The sequence below is a fragment of the Lepus europaeus genome, chromosome 17 (assembly GCF_033115175.1).
Source record: "Lepus europaeus isolate LE1 chromosome 17, mLepTim1.pri, whole genome shotgun sequence".
NCBI classification, from domain to species: Eukaryota; Metazoa; Chordata; class Mammalia; order Lagomorpha; family Leporidae; genus Lepus; species Lepus europaeus.
The window spans coordinates 65972378-65997203 of NC_084843.1; the positions used below are offsets into that span (position 1 = coordinate 65972378).

The window sequence follows — 24826 nt, forward strand, 5'->3', positions numbered from 1 at the left end:
TGGTGTCTGCCAGGGTGCAGGGTCTGTGTCAAGGGACCGTGGCCAAAGAACCCAACGTGGTTAACAGCCTGCACCCAACCAGCGGGATTTGAGGGATCAGAAAATAATGCAGTTTTCCTCTGGGGTCGCACCCGTTTTCTACCAGCAGCAATGAGTCAGCCTCTCACTGTAAGGGAGGGGTAAGGAAGGGTGGAAGGTCTCTAAGGTACCCTCGAAGGGGCAGGGGCTTTGCCCCAGCTCAATGGTGGCCTCGGTGCTCAGCTCCTGCTGTCAAAACAGCCTGAGTGCTAATGGAAATCACTCGGAGGAGAAAAGACCCCACCAGGTCCTAGGGTGATAGACAACTTCAGGGAGGGACTGTGTGAAAAGCACAATTTGCAGACCTCCGAGGTGGCAGGGATAGAAGACAATGTGTTTCCTCAGGAGCTGGGATTCACAGTTGTAATCAGCACACACCAGCTTCCCCGGCTTCCAGCGCTGATGCCAAAGGGGAAAGCAGACACACTGCCTTAGAGATGGGCCGCCCGCAGCCAGGGGGCGCCAGGGAGGGAGCGGTACCCAGGAGGCGCTGCAAGATGACTCCACGGGACAGAAAGGCGCTGTGTTTATCCTTCTTATCCTGGGAATTTCCAGATGGGCTTCCTATCAGAAAGGCCAGGGGTGCTTGTTCGGTGCAGCAGGCAAGCCAACCGTTGGGGCCGCTGCACCGCATCTCGGAGTGTGTGGCTTTGAGTCTCAACTCCACCTCCAATTCCGGCTTCCTGAGAGGCAGCAGGTGATGGTATTTGGACCACCATTTGGGACTGAGCTTCTAGCTCCCAGCTTCACCTGGCCCAGCTCAAGCCACTGCAGGTTTTAAGAAAAGGACCAGGCCGGCGCCGTGGCTTAACAGGCTAATCCTCCGCCTTGCAGCGCCGGCACACTGGGTTCTAGTCCTGGTCGGGGCGCCGGATTCTGTCCCGGTTGCCCCTCTTCCAGGCCAGCTCTCTGCTGTGGCCCAGGAAGGCAGTGGAGGATGGCCCAAGTGTTTGGGCCCTGCACCCGCATGGGAGACCAGGAGAAGCACCTGGCTCCTGGCTTCTGATCAGCGCGATGTGCCGGCCGCAGCGGCCATTGGAGGGTGAACCAACGGCAAAAGGAAGACCTTTCTCTCTGTCTCTCTCTCTCACTATCCACTCTGCCTGTCAAAAAAATAAAATTTAAAAAAGAAAAGGACCAGAAAATGGGAACCTGGTGTCCCCCCGCCCCTTTCCTCCCTCTCACATAAGTTTTAATGGGGCCACATTTAATCACTGTCTGAAGTATTAGAAGTCTTTACCCTAGTTCAGGATATTGCTCAGTGATAGGTACAGACGCTGGCTCTGGAAGTGCCCGTGCTGAAAAGCCCAGTCTAACCAAGTTCCTGGCCCACACCCAAACTAAGAGAGGGTGCCAGTCGGCTTCCGTGGTTCAGAAAAATGGAGGCGGCCCTTTGCCTTGGCAACACTGCTGCTGTTTGGACTTTCTGGGTAGCTACTGTTAGTGCAGTTCAAGGGTTCCCTCTTGGAAAGACTCCCTGGGGCTGAGGTGGGAGCAAGGATCAGGGCCACAGTTTCCTGCCAAAGTGCCTGACCTCAGCTTGTACGTGAGTCCCAAAGGGAGGTGTTGGCCACCTCTGCCGCAGGGAGGGTCTGCAGGAGGGTGGCTGGGTCCCAGCTCAGTGATGACAAGACCTAGATGTTGGAGCAGAGGCCTTAAAGGAGCCACATGAGACCCAGTTTGGCCACTGGGTCTTAGAACGTGAGTACCTCGGTGCTTGTAAAACCAGTGCCGGCTTTGTGGCGTAATGGGTAAAGCTGCTGCCTGCGATGCCGGCATCCCAAATGGACTCCGGTTCTAGTCCCCACTGCTCCGCTTCCAACCCAGCTCCCTGTTAATGTGCCTGGGAAAGCAGTGGTAGATAGCCCAAGTGCTAGGACCCCTGCACCCATGTGGGAGACCCAGATGAAGCTCCTGGCTCCTAGCCCAGCCCTGGCCATTTGGGGGAGTGAATGCTCTCTATAACTCTGCCTTTCAAATAAATAAAATAAATCCTGGGGGGGGGGGGGGGGAGGAAGAAAGAAAGAAAAACACCAGTGCCTAGGTCATACTCAGAGGCAGAACCTCTGACTGTGGGAAGTGGGGCTGGGCCACCTGCCATTAGAGAATGCTGGGGGGCGAGGAGCTGAGAGCTACACTCATTCCCTGCAGAAATGAGGACCACTGACCACGTATTGTTATCACCTGCGGCCTCCCAGCTCATGATGGACAATAGCTGAGGCGTAATTAAGCCCACACACCTCAAGCCAGGGTACCCCAGGGCAAACTCCCGTAGGGTCAGGTCTCAGCCTCTCTGGCCTCCAGTTGCCTTAGAGTAAGTGACCACAGACCCATCAAAGATGGAAATGAACTTCTACACCTGAAGTACAGTGCCTGATACACAGTAAACCGTGAACCCCGCTTCCACTGGTTGCTTACGGCAGGAAGGAGAAAAGACGGAAGCCCTGCTTGGCAGGGTCTGACATCAGGTGTACTCGGATCCGACTCTGCCCAGACAGTGCACGCAGGTGACCTCCCCCGAGCCACGAACTCACCCCTAAGTCCGCAAAGGGCCCGTCCAGCAGCGCTAACTGGGCCACGCGGCAGCGGTCCCTGTTGGCCAGCGTCTGGGGGGTGCTGTAGCCCCCTCGAAGCGCATTCTCCTCGGCAATCAGAGCCTCCAGCTCCGGCGTGGCCCCTCCGGTCACCAGGGTCCGTATCAGGGTGAGGATATTGTCGTTGAAGTACGTCTGCGGGGGACAGGGACGGCGACAAAAGCATCCTTTCAGCAAACACACTCCAGTCACGACAGCCGACATGCAAATGATGACGCCCCTTGGAAACCGCTGTTCAAAGCTCTGGCCTGTCTCTTCAAATGATTTCACGTGGGAAGGCGAAAGACCGCAGTCTGCAATTGCTCCACGCTTCACGCTGCCGCCCCACCTGACTTAAAAATCAGCCCAGGGGATTTTTATTCAAGGGCTACCGTCTGCCTAATTGGTGTTTACCAGCATTGGTGTTCGTTGGGATGCAAACACTGCCTTGCCGCGGGAAGTCTACTTGTCTGCCGTGGGACGCTGGACATGTGTGACCAAGTCAGTCTGCTCCACTGCCGCCCCTCGGGCCCACTGCCCATGCGCCAGAAAGCCACCTGCCCCAGCCATGACCAAACTTTGTGTACATCCAGGTGGCAAAGCATCCTAATGGCTGAACAATGTATCACATGCTTTGCTAAGAGTCCAACCCAAAAGTCTCCGTCCACTAAACAAGCCAGATAAACTGATAATGACTTGAGCACCCAGCTGAGTGTACTTGGGCTTCTGTTTTTAAAAACAAAAACAAAAACAAAAACAAAAACAACAACAAAAAAAACCCAGTACTCTGAGGCGAGAACAGCTTATGGAAGAGGTTTCCCTCCAAGTGCACGTTTGCCTCACATCTGAAATATAGCAGGTCTGTCAAGAACAAAACAATGGGAGTTTAAAAAAAAATTAATAGGATGTCAAATAAAAGAACTTAAAAAGATATTTGTCATCCAGCCTCATTTGAGAAACAGCTCGGTTAAAGGTGTGCATTCCATTTTGCTGTGTGAGAAGAAATCAAGCAGGCTAAATAAGAGGAAGCCAGATTCTGCCTGTGGCTTCGCAGGATGGATGTGCCTTTGGGAGCAGGTTAGGAAAGACAGATGCATTTGTACTTCAGCAGTTTCTAAATGGTTTACCTGGAAAGTGTAGTGGGGAGCAAACCAGGTGAGGACGAGCTCACTCATCCTCACTTTGCCATCGCTAGTTCTGTGTCTTGGAGGAGGCTGCCTAATCCTTCTGGGGCTCGGGTTTCTCATCCATAAAATAACCACGCTCATTAAGATCAACTTTATATGCAAAGAATCCCACGAGGACTCTTTGAGTTAGGACGATAGTCGCTAGCGGAGCTGGATTCACTTTGCTCAGGAAAATACTCCAAGGGCAGCTCGGAGTGATACAACCCCCCCGGCTGCAAAGGCAACTGATACTTCGAGTTCAGATGTGCCCTGGGCGGAGGTCAGGTCCCCCGTGGGAGGAAGGGTGGCTGGAGGCGTGCAGGGATCCGCAGTCAGGCTGTGGTTTCCTGCTGACTTCAGCAGCTGTGCGACCTTGCAATGTGATTTATCATCTCCTGGCCTCAGTTTCACAATCTGTAAAATGTAATAATAGAGCAACTATAGGGAACCTAAATGTGATGTGTGCACAGGAGGCACAGAGAGATACTTTTGACCTGATGTCGGAGACTCGGTGCCTTCACTGAGGGCAGGAACGGTCAAGCTCATTTCCAACCTTCCTTTGACCTCTAAGTTTTTCTGTCATGATCTTTCACCGGCAGGGAGGATGGGGGGGGGGGGCACACGGAGGCCATTTCACTTTACCCTGAACCTGTGCTTCTCAGTCCCCCTGCACTGTGGAGCTCCACTTGGGCTCAGGAATGGCACGGTGCAGGGCGCTGGGCACTGCTTCCTGCACTGTGACAGCAGCAGGGGTGCACGCGGGAGGAGGCTGGTTCAGGGCACGTATGCAGATGTAAACCTCTTCCCCACAGTCGGATAAGCCACTCCTCAGCCCCGTGCGTGTGTTAAACAGACACGGGCCTTTGTGCCACGAGGACCACTCTAGATCAAGATGAGGTTGAACCCTAACAGCATGGAAGGGGGCTGTGGGACATTCAGGACCTCGTGCACTCAGAACAGACCTGTTCTGGCTCAAATACAGAGGGAGGCAACAAGGCGACGGAAGTGTCCTCCGACACAGAACCCCAGTGTCCAGGACGTAAAGGAAAACTCTTCCACCTTCTGACTGGGTGAAGAGTTCCCAGAAGAAATAAAAGAGAAATTGGGAAAATGTTTGCTTTGGAATTAAAATAAAGAATATAAAGTATGTATAATAAACAGCAACAGATAAAATAATAAGAAAGATGACTTCATACATCTTGGCCAATTATTATTTTTTTATATGAGGTGCTAGAATTAAAATGTGTTTAAGAAAGAGTTCAAAGAATCCAATTTCCTTTCCTGATAAACACATTCAAAGAGCTGGGAAAAGAAGGGGCTGGGTGAAGAATCCCCCACGGCTCACATCGTGCGTCATCACAGACTGCAGGGCTTCCCTTAAGGTCAGGAACAACACGAGGAAAGCTGCTCCCATGACGTGCAGTCCCCGTGGTGCAGCACGTGCCACCCAGCACCAGGACAGAAAAGGTGCTGATGCTGGGAAGAAGAAAGCAGAACTATCCCCACTCAACAGATGGCATGATCTCCTCTGTCCTTGCAATGAACGCTACTCACATGGAAACTTGGAGAACGCACTTACTGATTTCAAAACCTTGTACAAACCTATGGTAACCAGCCCAGTGGGGCACTGGCCTAAGGACAGACACACAGACCAATGGAACAGAATGGAGGGTCCATGGATGCATGCATATGTTGCAGTCAACTGATTTTCAATGAGTGTGCCAAGTCCATTCAATGGAGAAATACAGTCTCTCCAACAATGGTGCTGCAATAACTGTGTGTCCACATGGGGAAGAATAAAGCTGAGCCTGTACCTACACCAAATGCAAAGATTAACTCCAACTCGGTGAAAGACCATATGCAAAAGCTGAAACTATAAAATACTTACAAAAAAAAAATAGGGGTAAATCTTCACGACTTTAGATTTGACTGCAGTGTTGGTTTTTGATAAGTATGATACCAAGAGCATAAGCTACAAAAACAAAACAAAACAAAAAAACAGACCAACTGGAACAGACAAAGCTTTTTTTTAATTGTCATTACAGGACACTATCCAGACAATCGATGGAATGAGCGAAAGCATTTTAAATCACATATCTGATAAGGTCTGGAATTCAGTAGTAAAAACTCTTGGGGACAGGGTTTGGCATAGCAGTTAAAATGTCTTGTGGGGCACCTGCATCCCTTATTGGAATTCCTTGGCTGGAGTTCCATCTTTGCTTCTGACTCCAGCTTCCTGATAATGTACACTCTGGATCCAACACATGATACCACAAGTGCTTGGGTGGCTGCCAGTCACGTGGGAAACTCAGATTGAACTCCTAATTCCTAGTCCAGGCCCTGTTGTTACAGGCATTTGGGGAGTGAGTCAGTGGATGGAAGAAGCTCCTGGCTCCTGGCTTTGGCCTGGCCGATGAGATCATTTGGGGAACGAACCAGTGGATGAAAGATCTCTCACTCTGTCTCCCTTTCTCCCTTTCTCTCTTTAACTCTCCCTTTCAAATAAATAAACTTTTTAAAAACAAACAAAAATAGAAATGAGCAGAAGAGCCGAATAAACATTATTTTTTTCAATAGTTGTTAACAAACATAAGGCAAATATTTTAAACAGCACTAGTTATCAAGGAAGTGCCAGTCAAAGCTACAGGGAGAAGCCATTTTGTCCCACCAGGATGGCTGTAACCAAAAATACAGATAATAAAAATTGGTGAGGCTGTGGAGGAATTGGAACCCTCCTACACTGATGGTGGGAATGGAAAATGGTGGTACCACATTGAAAAACAGTCTGGCAGATCCTCACATGACTACACACTGAATGGCCACATGACCCAGCAATTCTACTCCTATTTATACAACCCACCCAAAATGAAAATAGATATCCACACAAAACCCTGCACATGGATGCTCCTGGCAGCGTTATTCATAATACCCAAAGGATGGGAATGACCCCTACATAACCAAAATGTGTTCTACCCATGCAATAAGTATTATTCAGCCCTAAAAAGGAATGAAGTAACAAAACATGTCACAATACAGATGAACCCTGAAAACAATATACTAAGTGAGATTTCGTTTATATGAACTATTTGGATGACACAAATCTACAAATACAGTTTATCAATTAGTGGTTGCTTCAGATTCGGAAATGGGTGTGGGGGATAAGTGGAGTAGAAGGAAAGATAGGGGATTTTTTTTGAGGTGATAAAAATGTTCTGAAATCAAATGTGTTGCTGCACATACATATCTGTGACTGTACTAAGAACCACTGAATGGTCCACTTTAAGTGGGTGAATTGCAGGTTGGTTAATCATAATGCAATAAAGATGTCTTTAAAAATAAATATCTGAATGGTAACTAAATTTGTAATGGCCACATTTTTATCTATTAAGAAGCAATCGGGGCGGTGCTGCGGTGTAGTGGGTAAAGCCTCTGCCTGTGGCGCCAGCATCCCATATGTGTGCCAGTTCAAGTCCTGGCTGCTTCATTTCCCATCCAGCTCTCTGCTATAGCCTGGGAAAGCAGTAGAAGATGGCCCAAGTCCTTGGGTCGCTGCACCTGCATTAGTGACCCAGAGTAAGCTCCTGGCTTTGGATTGGCACAGCTTTGACCGTTGTGGCCATCTGGGGAGTGAACCAGTGGATGGAAGACCTCTCTCTCTGGCCCTGCCTCTGTAATTCTGCCTTTTGAATAAATAAATAAATAAATCTTTTAAAAGAAGAAGAAGCAGCAGCGAGTTGTTGAACTGAAATTCGCACACAGATGTAGAGGTAAAACCAGAAAGTTCTACACTACATATAGAAAAGTGTAGAGACTTTCTTTTCTTCTTTTGTTTAAGAGAATACTAATATTTTACTGAAGAAAGGCAATAGAGGTCAGATTGATAAATATAAGTGTTTACAAGCTGTAAACAAAATTAAAACAGGTAAAAGAAGGAAAAACACAAAAGCAATGTGGCCTGAGGTAGGAAATGAACCTCGCATGCAGATCAAAAATGTTTATTGGGGCCGGTGCTGTGTTTGTTGGGGCTTAGCCTAGTAGGCTAAGCCTGTGGTGCTGGCATCCCATATGGGTACCTGTTTGTGTCCTCACTGCTCTTCTGATCCAGCTCTCTGCTATGGTCTGGGAAAGCAGTAGAAGATGGTCCAAGTGCTTGGGCCTCTGCATCTATATGGGAGACTTGGAAAAACTCCTGGCTCCTGGCTCCTGGCTTTGGATCAGCCCAGCTCTGGCTGTGGTGGCCATTTGGGGAGTGAACCAGCAGATGGAAGACCTCTCTCTTTGTCTTTCCCTGTCTCTGTCTGCAATTTGACCTCTTAAATAAATGAATAAAATCTTAAAAAAATGTTTATTAAGTGAAAGTGGCCATCACCTAGGCTTGTTCCAGGTGAATATTAGAATTTAAATATTAGACAGGGGCAGGTGTTTAGCCTGGGAATTAAGACACCCATGTCCCACATTGGTGTGCCTGGAATTGATACTCACGTCTGGCTCCTGACTCCAGCTTCCTGCTAATGTGGATCCTGGGAAGTAGTGATGACGCCCCCAAGGAATTGGATTTCTGTCACCCATGTGGGAGTCCTGGATTAAGGTTCCAGCTCTTTGCAGCAGTCTGCCTGGCTCAGCCCTAGCTATTATAAGCATTTGGGAGAATGAACCAGTGATGTCTCTTTCACAAGTAAATGAATTTAAAAATTGAAAAGTAAGTTATTAAATGAAGAATTAAAATGGCCTAAACAGCACTACAACAAAACAGGTACAAAGTCACGCCATTGTGGGGCTTCATTAGAAAACACAAGAGATGTCAACTGTGTTCTGAAGTGACTCATTTATTCCAAGAATTCTACATGTAGCTAAACTGGCAATCATTTGCAAAGGCAACAGCAACATTTTTGAATCTCTGAGTACCTAAGCATTTATTAACTTTATTATCAAGAATACTTAGAAACAAACAAAACACTGCAGCTTCCTTAAAAATAATTTAAAAGCTTTAACATTGAAAAATAAGAAATTTGGTTTAAAAATACAAATAAAATTTATTAAAACATTGAATTTGGGAAGACTATGTATACATATATATATATATATATATATATATATATATATAAAGATTTATTTATTTATTTGAAGGCAGAGTTACAGAGAGGCAGAGGCAGAGAGAGAGGTCCTCCATCTGCTGGTTCACTACCCAAATGGCCGCAACAGCCAGAGCAGGGCTGATCTGAAGCCAGGAGCCTGGAGCTTCTTCCAAATCTCCCATATGGACCATCTTCCACTGCCTTCTCAGGCACATTAGCAGGAAGCTGGATCAGAAGTGGAGCAGCCAGGGCTCAAACTGGTGCCTGTATCAGACGTCAGTGCTCCAGGTAGCATGCTTTATGCCACATGCCGACCTCTATTGTATATATTATTATAATACTGAATGCAGATGTCAAAAGTAATTCTTCAGAGAAAGAAATATAAGATGGAAAATAATCTAATGCAATATTATTAAAATTATTTTTTAAAGTCAGAAAAAGGAGGGACACAGATGGAAGTAAAGGCATAAAAACTGCACGTGTGTGTGCACACGCACATAGTATCTTTACATGCAAAGTTTCATTTACTTGTTTAATTAATTTATTTGGGAGACAGATACAGTTCCCATCCACTGGTTCACTCCCCAGTACTTGCAATGGCTGGAACTGGGCTTGGCTGACCCCAGGAGCCCAAAGCTGAAACCAGATCTCCTCTACAGGTGGCAGGAACTTAGTTATCTGAGCCATCACTGCTGCCTCCCAGGGTCTGCACTGGCAGGAAGCTGGTGTCAGGAGCCAGAGTCAGGTATTCTGATAGGGGATGCAGGTGTGTTAGCCACTGTCTCAAACCCTAGGCCAAGTGCCTCCCTCTGCTTTATACATTTTCTACTGTGAAAATATGTTTAAATGGCTAAAAACAGAAAATGCTATAAAATACTTAAAGACCAAAAAGCAGCCACAAACAACCTCATGAAAATATAGGGGAAATTTTCACTTCAGGATACTTGATGGTTCTCTCATTCAGCAAGCACTTTCTAAGCATAAAGACTATAGAATAATTCATAAAAGAAAATATACATGTATATGATTACATACAAATTGGAAATGCCTGCTTCGAACCATCATAAACACAATTAAAGGGGCTCCTAGGGAAAACAGCGATCAGCGCCCACCAGAGCACCGAGATGGCGTTTACAGCCGGTGATGAGACTGCACAAGCGTAATTTCCTTGGAAACAACAGTATAGAGTAAGAGCTCTCAAAATGCGCTCCCTTGTTTAAAAAACAAAACCAGTTGTTTTACCTCAGGATTTCAAGATGCTACTTGGTCAAAGATTTTTTATGCAACCGTGTGTGTCACAGGGTTCATTCTTATCAAAGTTTGAAAAACCAAAATGCTCAAAAAAGACTGATAGTTGGATTCGTGGTCATCTAGAGAATGAAGCCATGTCACATCCTACAGAGATTTTTTTTTTTTTTTTTGACAGGCAGAGTGGACAGTGAGAGAGAGAGAGACAGGGAGAAAGGTCTTCCTTTTTGCCGTTGGTTCACCCTCCAATGGCCGCTGCGGTAGGCGCATTGTGCTGATCCGAAGCCAGGAGCCAGGTGCTTCTCCTGGTCTCCCATGCGGCTGCAGGACCCAAGGACTTGGGCCATTCTCCACTGCCTTCCCGGGCCATAGCAGAGAGCTGGCCTGGAAGAGGGGCAACCGGGACAGAATCTGGCGCCCCAACCGGGACTAGAACCTGGTGTGCCAGCGCCGCAAGGCAGAGGATTAGCCTGTTAAGCCACGGTGCCGGCCCAGAGATTTTCAAATCATGACACCTGAGAATATGACAGGACAGAAGACTCTGATAAGATATTAACTGGAAAGGAAAGAAGGGACCAAGACAGAAAACTAGACAGTGCCATATTTATCTGTCCCTCTGAAATAAGGCACACCAAAACATCAACCAGCTCTATCTTTGGTAGTGGGAACAGGAGTCCGTTAAATTTCCTGTATGTTGTTTCTGTGGCTTTCAAACTGACTACAAGGGCATGAGCAACTCTAATGGAAATAGTCCATGCATTTAAGCAAAGAACACTAAAAAGTTCTCCACTTCAGTATGTCTAGAAGGTGAATCAGGATGGTTACTGTTTTACCAGATCTTTGGGATTTGACCTCAACATGTTTCCCCTTCTGCACAGAAATCAGGTAGGATGAAACAGCATAATCTTTTGATAACGCGTCACTGGCATAAATTGAGCAACTACTATTCCACAGGCCTCGGTGTGGCCTGCCACTGTGCACATTTCAGAGCGTGTTTCATTTTCTTTCTTTTTTTTTTTTTTTAAGTTCCTATATATTCATTCATTTATTTATTTATTTAGTAAATATAAATTTCCAAAGTACAGTTTATGGGTGTTTCATTTTCAAAACTGCCTATCAGCCGGTGCCGCGGCTCACTTGGCTAATTCTCCGCCTGCGGCGCTGGCACTCCGGGTTCTAGTCCCGGTTGGAGCGCCGGATTCTGTCCTGGTTGCTCATCTTCCAGTCTAGCTCTCTGCTGTGGCCCAGGAATGCAGTGGAGGATGGCCCAAGTGCTTGGGTCCCTGCACCCGCATGGGAGACCAGGAGGAAGCATCTGGCTCCTGGCTTCGGATTGGCGCAGCGCCAGCCATAGTGGCCATTTGGGGGGTGAACCAATGGAAGGAAGACCTTTCTCTCTGTCTCTCTCACTGTCTAACTCTGCCTGTCAAAAAACAAAAAAACAAAAAAAAAAAACAAACAAAACAAAAAACTGCCTATCAACAGGTGCAATCCAGAAGTCGCCCACTGACTCTCCCTGGTGTCTGTGTAACTCTGGGACCACTCATGACTCTACACTTGGAGCGGACACTGCACCCCAACAGCTCTTGTTGGTTTTTCCACAGAGGCACCAAGAAGCAGTGATTTGAGAGCAGAGAATAGTGGTGCATTGCTATCAGCAGAACACTCTTGTTCCCGTGCCCTGATATTCCCATGCAGATTAGTACTTTGCACACGACTCAGTGCATGCTCTGAGCACGTTTATCGGGGTTTCTTTGTGATCTGAATGACTTGGTGCAAAGACAGTGTCTTCCCTGTAAAAGCGGTAGAGTTGGCCATATTAGAGAACACAGATCTGTTTGTGTGGCTGGGGGTGTGGACCCCATCCCAGAGCACTCAGCAATGAAGACCATGCCAGGCCTTTCAGTCTAGGAAGCGGGCTATTTCAGCATCATGGGCCAGAGCCGGTGCCGGGATTTCAAATGTGAGTTACCTGTTTCTAAAGAGGATGGGCCAGCTAGACAAGCCCTTGTAACAACGCTCCTGATCCCAAGGCACAGTTCTTTCCTGGGTTAAAAGAAATGCTAGAATTGAAGGAAGACACAATCCTCCAGGGAGCGTTGTATTGTGCAGGTGTGATCCTTCGTCTGCTAAGCTTTTATGCTGCCAGCTTGTCCCATGCCTTCCCATGGTCCATGTTCATGGCACCTGTGCTAGAAGACTTGAGGGACTCTTGCCTGGAACCACGAGCCTGGCAGGATTAATGTCTTGGGAAGAGACATTCCTGAGGGTTGTTCCTGTGTCACATGGGCATTGGGGAGCAAAAGAGAGCTGAGTTAGGGTCCTGTGCTGTACCTGGAATTAGGAGACTCGTGTAGTGTCAGGTATAAAATAGAAATCCTGCTTCCCACTGCCTAGGTTAGGGTTCCACATCTGGCCAAGCAAGTCTTTCTTCTGAGTAAGACAACTTGGTGCCTGATGAGGAGCAGAGCCTTCAGAATCCACATGGTGTTTTTTTTTTTTTTTTTTTTTTTTTTGACAGGCAGAGTGGACAGTGAGAGAGAGAGAGACAGAGAGAAAGGTCTTCCTTTTGCCGTTGGTTCACCCTCCAATGGCCGCCGCGGTAGCGCGCTGCGGCCGGCGCACCGCGCTGATCCGATGGCAGGAGCCAGGTGCTTCTCCTGGTCTCCCATGGGGTGCAGGACCCAAGGACTTGGGCCATCTTCCACTGCACTCCCTGGCCACAGCAGAGAGCTGGTCTGGAAGAGGGGCAACCGGGACAGGATCGGTGCCCTGACCGGGACTAGAACCCGGTGTGCCGGCGCCGCAAGGCGGAGGATTAGCCTAGTGAGCCGCGGCGCCGGTTTTTAATCCCTGCTTTGCCATTCTATAGCTATGACAACAGGAAGGCTGCCCACCTTGTCATTGCCTCATCCATATAACAGGGGTTAAAAAATGAAACACAAAGCAACAGCTAATAGATTGAATGAGAGAATCTGCCTAACTTGCACTAGACAGCTCATAGGTACATAAACGGTGGTTCATAAAAAGGACAATGAATTGGCAACGCAATCGGCTTAGAAAATTCCTCTCCTGTCACCTCTTTGCTTTCATCTCTGACATCAGAGAGCTGGCCCAGACCGCATGAGACCCCACTGACCTCCAAGGTTGATGAGTCTCAGGTCCTGGAAGCCAAAGACAGAACCACAGAACTGCAGCCCGGAAACCTGGGCGGGCAGCGCCATCTAGCCTGCTGGGGCGGCCCCTCTGCACGCGCCTCCACCACGCTCCAGCATCCTCCTCTTTTTATTTTTTTACAGTATAATTACCAGAGCTTATGTTTCACAGTTAATGCTGTCAAGCCTTTTAAACTAATTGGTCTTTTATAGAAAATTTAACTGAAAATTAACACATCTTTTAATAACATTGCCTTAACTTTAATGGCACTCTGCCTTTCGTTTATAATTGCTCTAAAATTGTCATTTTCCATGTCATAGCTGCCATTTTTTATATTTGCTGGTTTTCATGGTGTAGATTTTTATTTTTAGTGTTTTTATTCCATGAGGGACGAGAACTACTGGAGTTTTTTTCTCCCTCTCTCAGGCCTGCTGGGCCTGATGTGAGAGCGGTGCACGCTCCCGGGGCCAGCAGAACACTAGGGGTCATCAAAAAGTTTATGGAAAATGCATAGCATGAACCAAACAGGTGTGGATCTCAAAGGTTGTTGGTGCAAAATAAGCTCATACTTTAAGTCAACCTGTCCACGAACTTTTTGAACTTCCTTTACCGTTTGTCACTGGGACGTTGCTGCTCACCCATCTGCCTCAGGTGGATCCTTTGCCACCTAACCTCTGTGTACAGTTAACAAAAGAAGCCCTTTTCCAAAAATATGCTTTCTTAAATTCTAACGCCATACTTGACTACAACCATGTGCAAGTATTACGAAGTCCATTGGAACTTAGAATGGAGATTACTAGAGGCTAGGAAGAGGTGGGGTGGCGCAAGGAGGGAGGTTATGAAGTGGAGGCTCCCGTGTGCAAGCCACAGGACCAGGGCCAGTCCGTTGTGGATGCGGCTGACATCACATGGCACTAATGGGGAGCTCACTCTTCCCTGTGACATCACTCCAGGGGCTGGGGCCCTCAGGAAGTCCAGTGGATTCATGACAGTAACTCCCGGGAACCCAGTTTCCGGCCTTGCGAAGTTTTTCTGGCAAACAGAAGCAAGCCTTCTGATACAAGAGATGTGAACATCAGAACAGGCTACCCCAGACTCATCACCCACTTAGGTCCCAAATCTCACCACTGTAAGATATGAGAGCAGGGGGCAGAGGTAGAAAAAGAGAGACAGCTTGGGGGCCAGCACTGTGGCGTAGCAGGTAAAGCTGCCGCCTGCAGTGCAGGCAACCCATATGGGTGCCAGTTCAAGTCCTGGCTGCTCCACTTCTGATCCAACTCTCTGCTGTGGCCTGGGAAAGCAGTAGAAGACGGCCAAGTCCTTGGGCCCCTGCACCTGTGTGGGAGACCCGGAGGAAGCTCCTGGCTCCTGGCTTCAGATTGGTCCAGCTCTAACTGTTGCAGCCAACTGGGGAGTGAATTAGCAGATGGAAGACCTCTCTCTCTCTCTGCATCTCCTTCTTTCTCTGTGTAACTCTTTCAAATAAATGAATAAATCTTTCAGAGAAAGAGAGAGAGAAAGAGACTGCTCATGAAAACACACATACACAAACATGTTTGTGCTTCAAATGGCCATTGAAAAATGGTATGGAAAGGTAACTTAATTTTGATACAAAATATTTCTGAATCAATACATGCATTTTTTCATAATATGCATTTCCAATGATTTTTGATGACCCCTCATAGATAATCAATCTCTTTTCTGTAAATACATGTGATGTTAAGAAGTATTTACCTGTTCTGTGAAATATTTTCATATACCATTGCTTATACCTGAATACGCTAAAGCTGTAAGTGGTTGTTAATATCATTCCCATTTAACAGTCTAACCCAAATGAGCCCCAGACAAGGAAAAAAGGTAGGTAAGGGCTGCTAGCGAACCAGAACCCAGGGCGGTAAGTCCTAAATCACAGCCGGGCCCCATGCTGTTCCCCTCTGCCATGTTTGTTATGAAAATACGAACTCCTTGCCTGCACAAACCGCGCCCTGGGCGTTGTGGAGCAGTGGGAAAGCAAAGACACAGCTGGCGTCAGACTCTCACACTCAGTCTCCTCTGTGCCAGGGCTGCGCGGCGGAGGTCTGTCCAGGGGAAGGCGTGCCCTGCCCTGCCTCTAGGACTCAGATGTATCCTGCACTCACAAAGTGGCTCTCTGTTTTGCCTTGCCCTTTCTCTTTACACTGTAAGGCTATACTCTTTCTGTATTTTTCCAGATTAGGTGACCTTGCAAACCTAAAACTTTGTATCTTACTTTCTTGAGAACGAGACAGACAGACAGGCAGAAGGTGACTTGCATGTACAGGAATTCATTAACCTCAAACTTTGACTAGGATGGCCTTTCTTCTCCCCCGAAGGAAGTATCTCTCCATTGTTCCTTCTCCACTGATGCTGAGGGTTCAGTGTGGTAGATCTCTGGGGCAGGGCTGAAGGTTCCTGAGCACCACCTCCCCGGGTCAGAGGACAAGTGGATGGCCACTGCATCCACACAGTCTGGCTCTTGAGTCCACGTCTTATATTCTCGCAAGTGGAGCTAAAACTGGGCTTGGAGTTAGGAGGACGTGGTGGCTGGATAGAGAACAAGTCTGAATGCTCACATGCTGGCTTCAGCCCTGACAGCATGCAGGTTTCTGTTAAAATTTCTCTCTCTCTCTCTCTCTCTCTCTCTCTCTCTGTACGTATGTGTGTGTGCACATGTGCACTTGTGCAGGAAGGTGATGTCACTCTAAAAACACATTTCTAAGTCGTGATCTTCTTCCTAGAGAAATATCCTCCTCCTCATCATGACTGCCTCTCTTCAGAAGCTGCTGCTGTTGGCCGGCGCCGTGGCTCACTAGGCTAATCCTCCACCTTGCGGCGCCGGCATACCGGGTTCTAGTCCCGGTCGGGGCACTGATCCTGTCCCGGTTGCCCCTCTTCCAGGCCAGCTCTCTGCTGTGGCCAGGGAGTGCATTGGAGGATGGCCCAAGTGCTTGGGCCCTGTACCCCATGGGAGACCAGGAGAAGCACCTGGCTCCTGCCATCGGATCAGCGCGGTGCGCCGGCCGCAGCGTGCCAGCCGCGGTGGCCATTGGAGGGTGAACCAACGGCAAAGGAAGACCTTTCTCTCTGTCTCTCTCTCACTGTCCACTCTGCCTGTCAAAAAAAAAAAAAAAAAAAAAAAAAGCTGCTGCTGTTGATTTGCGGGAGAACGCCACCAGGCCACATCTGTAACATCCCTGTCTCACCTGGAATGCTTGTGATGAATCGAGACGTTATTCTTTTAACAAATGAAGCCGTGAGCAGCAGGAGTTGAGTTATTGAAGGACAATATTCAGGGAATGTTTAGACACATGATTAAATGGCAATTTTGGGAGGAGTGCTAGAAAAAAGGAGATTGCCAGCACCTTTCGAGATTTGTGTGTGGATGTTGTGATGTTGCCTGTGAGAGAACGCCTGAGATGGAAGCTTGCCTCTGGCTCCTGCTGTGTGGAGGAGCCTCACTTCCTCAATTAATATTCTTGCCAACGCTCTTAGCTCTTTCTAGTGGCTGCCTTGGAACTTGACTAATCTACTGTTTCATAAATAAGGGTTAGTGCGGAATACAAAGGAATCACAGGTAAGCTCTGATGGAAAAGTCTAGACCTCCCGATTCAAGAGACTCAATTCAAGACCTCACTATAGAACTTGCTCATCCCAGACCAGGAAAACAAGGTCTGCAACCATCTGATAGACATTGTGGTCAATGATTTCAAAGCCACCATTCACAGGTCAGTTCAATGTATCGTCCTTCAATACTTCGACCAGGTTCATTCATGTTATTGTCCAAAAGATCAGACAACGTAGCCGGGATGCCTAGTGCTGTTCTGGGCCCTGCATAGAGGGTAATGCTGATGACAAGTACAAGGAGTGCTAGCAGATTCCAGAGCCCCCCTTTTCTCCAGGCTAGAACATGGAAGAGATGTGTTTTCAGACTACTGTGTCCATACATGCCCTAGCCATTCTCTCCCAAACATTTTGGTTGATGTCTTTTTTAGAAAAATGTCAAATAAATTCATTTTGATTCCCTACCTGTGTTTCTAAGAACTGACTCCCTGGGGAAGCTATAGATTGACAGCTGTGCAACTCAAGTCCAGATGGGCCCCCTCCTCTACTCCATGGCTCCCGTGGACCGCTCTGGCTATGAAGAGATGAAGTTCTCTGGTGCTTAAACCAACTGTAGTTGCTGGAGCCAGAGCTGGCTTCAGGGGTGGGGTGTTCTGTCTAGGTGGTTGCTTGGGGTCCACAGTCTGTTAAACACTCACCCATCACCATGTAGAAATTCTTAATAATTCATGAAAAAGCAGCCTTGAGCCCAGCACCTTGGCATAGTAGGCTAAACCTCTGACTCCGGCACCAGCATCCCAAATGGATGCCAGTTCATGTCCTGGCTGCTCCTCTTCCAATCCAGCTCTCTGCTATGGCCTGGGAAAGCAGCAGAAGATGGCCCAAGTCCTTTGGCCCCTGTACTCCCATGGGAGACCTAGGAGAAGCACCTGGCTCCCGGCTTCAGATGGGCCCAGCTCTGGCTGTTGCTGTCATTTGGGGAGTGAACCAGCAGATGGAAGATCTTTTTTTCTGTCTGTAATTCTACCTCTCAAATAAATAAATAAAATCTAAAAAAAAAAAAAAAAGGTAAAAATAGCCTTCTGTAGCTGGTCCTGCTTGACATATACTGAATGTCTGACATCAAGAAGCTGAAAAGTTGGATTTTTAACAATTTTAACAAAATTACTTTGTAGTTGTAAAAAGAAAATATAAAGATCTACCAAACAGGCAAATAATCTCTCAGTGAGAACAGGAGGTTTCTGCATTCTCTCTAATTATGTTCAAAATTAACATGCAGTTTCTAAAGAGATGAATCTTAAACATCTATTTGCAACTAGATTTGGGGAGAATGAGGCCCTCTCCAGGGAATCTGGCACCCTCATGAGGACATCACCTCAAGGCCTCCATCACTCCTTCTTGCCTGCCAGAGGAGTCTGCCCACACTGATTCCAGCTACGAAAAGCCAGCCCAGACTCCAAGGCCATCAGAGCAGCCACAACCTCAGACAAGCAAGGGTGCTCTTCTCCAGGGACCACTGTATCTCCTTGCTGGCTTAGACGGCAGTGGCAAGGCCTTGGGATGAGACTGTTTCATAATTATGTTTAAATCCGTAATTTTGATTTTTCACTATGATAGGCTTACAGTTAGACCATGTTCAAGAATACAGAATAACCTAAATTAGTTTTAAAAAGCTTCATATTTTTTTCCCCTCCCCACAAACAGAGGGTCCTTCTGGGATTAGCTTTAATGAACAGATGAAAATAATGCATAATTAGCATATCAGTTGTTTAACACATCCAAGAGCACAAACTTATTAAGAAATGTCTGTGTAAAAAACTCCAAATTCTGATTTTAATGTGTTTGATAAAACTCTTTTTTGTGGATTCTCCAAAGGTCAGTTTTTATCCAGCCTATGTCTGCACTTTCACAAACTGGGAATTTGACAACTCCAAAATAAAGAGGATTTGCTGTGTAGTAAATAAAGACACTCAGTAGGAACACTTCAGAGCACCCGGGTTATGACCCATTCTACATGCCTGCTTTTATCTTTTGCAGTGAAAGATTGCTCCATTAAGCTGGGATCGGCTTTTTAAATTGCTATTTGTTTCAAAAATGAGGAAGTGGATGCCTTGATTGCTTGGTGTTAAGAAACCAAAGCTGCTTTGGGCTCAGCCAGCCCACCCTTCCCCTTTACCTCCACTCCGCCCCCCTCTGCAGCACTTGTCCTCATGCCCAACAGCTTCGCCCCAGGGCCAGGCAGTGGCCTGGGAGTCCCCCTGGACACACTGTCCCATGTTCTATCGATTCCCAAGTGCTACCGATTTTACTGACAAACGCTACAGAAACCCATCTACCTCCCTCCATCTCCACCTGGTCCACCTAGTCCAAGCTACAGGAGCCTCTGATGTTTCCGGCTTCCACCTTGTCTCCCACAGCCAAGGCAACCCCCTTAAAACATGAACCTGATCAGCCAACTCTCCAACTTAAAACCCTTCGACGCCTCCTCGCTGATCTTATGGAAAAGACCAAACTCGTGGAAATGGGTTTTGAGGTCACTCAGGTCTAACCCTGCCTCGTTGGCCCAGTCCCTTTCTCACTGTGGTCCAGTGCACAGGCTTCTCTTGCCTTCCGTGAGAACCCCAGAACCCCAGGCTCCTCCCACCACCAGGCATTTGCACGGCTTCACCTTGTCCTTTGAGAAACATTCTTCCCCACAAAGTCTCCCCTCTTTAGGGCTCAGCATAAAATACACAAGGGTACTTCAAGACATTCATGGAAACGTGGAACTAAAGATTAGTTTATTTTGGTGCAAGATACTATAGAGACCCATGCATAGCTTTTTCATAAACACATTTTCTGTTAACATTTTTAGGAAGCTCTGCATGCATCAATTTCAACTTTTTTTGCACTAAAATAAGCTTATCTTTAAATTCCATTTTCCATGAACTTTTTTGAAGTTTCTGTACATTACTTCTTCTCTGATCCCCAGAACTAGACGTTGCGACCCACCCCCCCATTTACTCACAGCCTGTCTTGCCATCCTTGCACTTGGAAGAATTTATAATCAAACCTTGACTTGTGTGAGAGCGTGGTTAATGTTGCTAGCCCTTCCTAGACTGCGACCTTCGAGAACTTGCGCTTCCCACTGTGGCTGAAGCTCCAGCCCAGTGCCTCTAAGGTTGGAGGGGCTGCATGGCCACACCCTGCGACCCTGAGTAGGGAGGAAGGAGCAGGGGGGACTCACCGCACTCATGAGTGAATCCAGGACGCTGACGGCAAAGGCTGTCCCACAGGCAAAGGGCTGTGTGAGGTACAGTTCTGTGTCGGGGTCGTCGTCATCGTCTTGGTCCAAAAACTGAACGTTGGTGTCGTTCACTGGGAAAAGTGTGAAAGTCAGAATGAGCTCTCAAGACCACACCCGTGCGGCAAAGCCGGAGAGACCAGGCTACTGGTGTAGAAACACTGAAGTCACTGAAAAGGAAGCAGAGCGTGGGGGTGGGGGGGAGCTGTAGATGGATCTTTGGGGTGGAGGCAGTGAGACTCAAGCGACTGCTCCTGTGTGATTGTTTTAGCTTCTGAGATCTGGAGAGCATGAGACAGAGCAGGCTTGCTCCATGGCAGCTGCCAGAGGTCCAGGAGACAGCACTGGCCATCCTCAGGTACAGTTTTAGAATCATGGCCCCAAAAAACCACCCTGGCGCATTATTTTTTGGTAGCCACATCCTTTGAGGGGTGGACATATTTCAATGATGAGAAGCCATGCTGGGATGTAAGTTTAAGCACAAAGAAAAGAAAGCAGTGTATGGAGAGTAAACAGCAATGAACCAGGAGCACAGCACAGGCAAACAGCAAGGACCTCACCTGCAAGCAGGACCCACACAGCCTGCCCTGGGGCTTGGCCTGGGGAGCGCGGGATGTTCCAGGCCCTGTTGACTACACAGCAAGCCCCAGGTGGGGTGGCTCCCTGGCTGTCCCCTGCTGCTTGCTGCAATGACTTGCTCCATATGCTGATTTGCCAGGCTACACCAGCGTTCTCCCTTTCCCCTTCGAAACAGCTCTCTCTCTCTCTCATGTGCTTCTGCCCTGGATGCTGTACTACTTCCTTTCCATTTCAGGATTCCTCCAGGACTTCTCCCGCACCACGTACAGACTGATTAGTTGTGTCACTCAGATGTCATTAACTTATTAAAAATTAAATGACAAATTAATTTCCCTTCCCATCTTGGCTGCAGAAACGATCAGTTTTGCAGAGCAAGTAATAGGGGGAGGGTGAGAGGGGAAGAGAAGAGGGGGCACTCATGACTCCTGAAATAATTATCGTGCTTTTAGGAAGAGAACAGATGACATTTCCCCCCTCTGATTCCTTTCCAAATGCATCAGCAACTAATTCTCCTTCCTGGAGTTATTGTTTTAATTTTTTTTTTGAAAGTAACTTTCTTGAGAACTTTTTCTTTTAGAAAAACTTTTGTTTGTTTATTGCATGAGGCAGAATAAATGATAATGGGATACAAGGCTAGGCAGGGAATTATTTTTAAATGACATCATCTTGTTTCCCCAGAGAAATGTTCTAATGAGGGAAAAATCTTTGCGTGATTTTTCCAGAGTTGATTGATTCTGGGTACCCACTGTCTAATCAGCCTATGAACTGCATGGAGGCTGATGTGTGTGTGTGTGTGTGTGTAAGTAAGTCCAAATTCTAGGTTCTGATAACTCAGATTTAAGGTCAGGCTCAACCACCAACATCCTAGGGCAAAGCATCTCATCCTCCCCTCCCTTAGTTTCTCTCTATATAAAATGGGGAAATTCGAGCAGCTCTCTCAGGAGTTTGTTAGCAGGTTCCTAGGAAATGGTACCTGATAGCTCGACCCAGCTCTGGGATCACACTGTGCACCACATACATGGGAGCAGCTATCCTGATCACCCTGCCATCCACCCACTGCTTCACAAACCCGCCCAGCTGCCCTCTGTGTCTCTTGGAAACTTCATGGGTCCTTCAAGTGGTAGCTTTTCCTCATCGCCCTTCATTGTCCTGTTAAATTAGGTTTGACTTCAACCTGCCCCTGTGCATATGTTAAGATTGGCTTGAAGGTTTCTCCTAGTGAACTGTAACATAACTCGATGTATAAATAGTCTGTAACCTATGCTGGTAATAAGGAAAGGGTCTCAGCCAATCACAAGCAGCCAACTATTCAAACCAGGTTCAAACAAGACAGACACAGGCTGAATCGCTTCACTTCCAGGTTGGGTATGTCACTTCCTTTTCCCTGGCCACCAATATAATCTGACAGGTGGCGGGGTGAGGCATTCTGAACCTTTTTTTTTTTTTTTTTTTTTTTTGCCGTGACTATTGCTTGATGCTAGAATCACAAACAAAACCAGTTAAGATCAGTTATATTGTTGTCATTTTGTCTTCTAACAGTCCAAAGACATATTGTGGGTCCCATAGTTTGGTCTTTCTGTTTTGTGACTCAGAAAATGTAAACTGGAGACCACATGCACCAGAATGGGTGAGCAATGTCTTTCATACTTTCTAGACATCTCCCGAGAAAGACACCTGTGTCGAAAGCTTCCTCTCTTATTTTGAAATATATCTGGGGGCCAGGGACATTGGAGACACTGGCGGCAGGAGCTCCCCACCCTCTGCCTACGGCCCTGCCAAGCAACGTTTCACTGTCTCTGCCCAGAAGGCCAAGCCCCAGCTCTGAGCCCCTGCTGCTGGCTCCTTCATGGAGTTATCCCCCAAATCATGGGGAAGTGTGGATGGGTCTGGCAAGCGCAGTGGTGACTGGAAGCCTTCCTCTTCTCGATGAGTCCACTGTGACACCCAGAGAGGGTTCTGGACCAGGAAGTGGGGGTCAGAGCAGGGCTACATGCCAGTGCCTGCCAGTCTCATCTTCTAGATCCTTCTTGAAATCCGGCTTTAGAACAAAAAAGAGTCTCCTAGGAACCAACTACTTTTATGGCTTCAGAAGCAGAGCTTCTGAGAAAGGCCTAGCAGGGGAAAAAAAAAAAAGGCAAATAAAGTCAGAATAAAGGAAAATAAACAGCTGGAGGGAAGGCACGGTCTTAGATTTCTTATCTTAAAAATTTTATATTTCTCCTTTGACTTCCTCTGAGAGCTGTGAAGACGTGTCAGTCAAACTGACAGTGTGTTGGAAGAGGAATACGAGGGAGAAGGCAGAGAGCAGGGCACACGTGGAAAAAAAAATGATTGGACCATAGAAAATGAATTAGTGCAAAGATGCTTTGGAAACAACTGCCAGGTCAGATGGGTGCGATCAAAGGTTTACGGATGCTGCGTAGGGAAAAAAAATCATTAAGAAAGGCCAGAACAAGACAGTCGATTCCAACCAGAGCCACAAATAAAACACATTCAAAGCAGCGCCATGGGATAGCCTTTCTGTTACAGCTGGTGAAATAAAAAACAAGCCGATGAGAGCTGGAAACACCGAGAACAAAAGGAGATGCTGATGTCAAGGAAAACAGTGCTTCTTACCCAGTTCAGTTATCATTAGAATGTGCGTCCCACTGATTTTTTCCTGATTGACTGATACCAAAGGCAACTTGCCCGGTTTAGCTAATTGGATACGGCATTTAAGGGGTGGGGAAAGGGAGTGGAGGAAAGTACAGAAAAAGAAAAAGGTGAGGGAGTAGCAGAGAAACATTCTCAAGTCAAGAGACCCGGGAGCACAGAAACCTGGCGTTTGTCTTGCGGGGAGAGAGCCACTGGGCAGCTCTGCAAAGTCGCAAACAGTCGCAGTGGATGCCACGGCCGGATTAGAAGCTGGACTCCATGAGCCAAGAATCATGGCCCTCAAAACCTAATCGTTTTTGGACCACGGTGGCCATTTGCTGAAAATGGCCTTTGGCTCAAAGTTCAACTAGAGAGGATTCAATGTCGAGTGATTACATAGTAGCTCAACGTTTCTACCCAGTTGTCAAAACGTATTTGGCTGGGATCTTAGTTTTGCGTATCAGTGGAGGGGGCTTGGTGTGTACTATCTGTCCAGACACAATGCTCAGAAGAGGTGTGTCCGGCGACTATCATCAGAAAGGCTCCATGGACTAAGCCTTTCCTCCCGTCCTCCCCCTTTCTGAATTCATACCCCAGTCTCAAGGCCATTATCTCATGCTTCTTTGAAAACAGCGACCAGCATGAAGGAAACTGTCTATTCAACTCAGGGAAGATAGATCAGTTTTCCTTTGGATAATCTGCCATATCTCCCTATACCTCTCACCAACTTCCCCCCAAATAAACCCACAAGGCTGACAGGACTAAGAAAGAGGCTGACCTCATATCCCGCAGGCTGGAAGACAGGACCAAATAATAATGTCCCCAGAGCTGACATTCACCCCTACCTAGTTCTGTGATGATGGGGATGTTGACCCCAGTCGTGATGGACGGCTGGCGTAGCATCCCGTGCACGGGGCTGTTATCTGGAGAGGATCTGTCCATTCCTGGAGGTGTGAATCCTGGTGGGATGGAAACAAAACAGGAATAAGAATCAGAGAGGCAGAAAATTTGGAAAGAATGAGAGTACCATGCACATATACATCCCCCCAAAAGTAGCATGTGCATTATTTGCAGGTTAACAACGATCACTCCTGGGATACGCCCTGATGAGTCATTGTCTTAGAAGAACACAGAAGCAAACCACTGTCAGTCATTCCAACTCACTCGGATGGCTCCCTCAAAGACCAGACTGCACCAATCACCTATTGTGCTTTCAGATTTCATGTCCACTCTGCCTCCACTTACCCAGGAGGAACTGTGCTGCCCCTTGCAGCTAGACATGACCAGGTGAGCTGTGGAATGCTCTGGCCCATGGAAAGCAGAAAGGGTAGTGCAAGCATTAGACTTGCTACCTCGCCCTTCCCTGGTCATGGTGACTGTGGGGACGTGGGTTACTATGGACATAAGGGCCAGAGAGCGGACCTGGCCAGCTGCCTAGAACGTGAAGTATTCTGC

The 24826-nt window shown here is 47.4% G+C and overlaps 1 protein-coding gene across 3 annotated transcripts in view; it reads right to left on the reverse strand.

The window, feature by feature from the left end:
* KCNMA1 (potassium calcium-activated channel subfamily M alpha 1) overlaps positions 1 to 24826 on the reverse strand; it is a 782784-nt gene that overhangs the window by 13607 nt on the left and 744351 nt on the right. For all 3 annotated transcript variants that reach the window (XM_062214106.1, XM_062214104.1, XM_062214105.1), the window contains exons 23-25: positions 24217 to 24330; positions 20102 to 20232; positions 2613 to 2807 (exon numbers count right to left, since the gene is read on the reverse strand). In XM_062214106.1, the coding sequence (XP_062070090.1) occupies positions 2613 to 2807; positions 20102 to 20232; positions 24217 to 24330 (440 nt within the window). The remainder of the gene's footprint in view (positions 1 to 2612; positions 2808 to 20101; positions 20233 to 24216; positions 24331 to 24826) is intronic.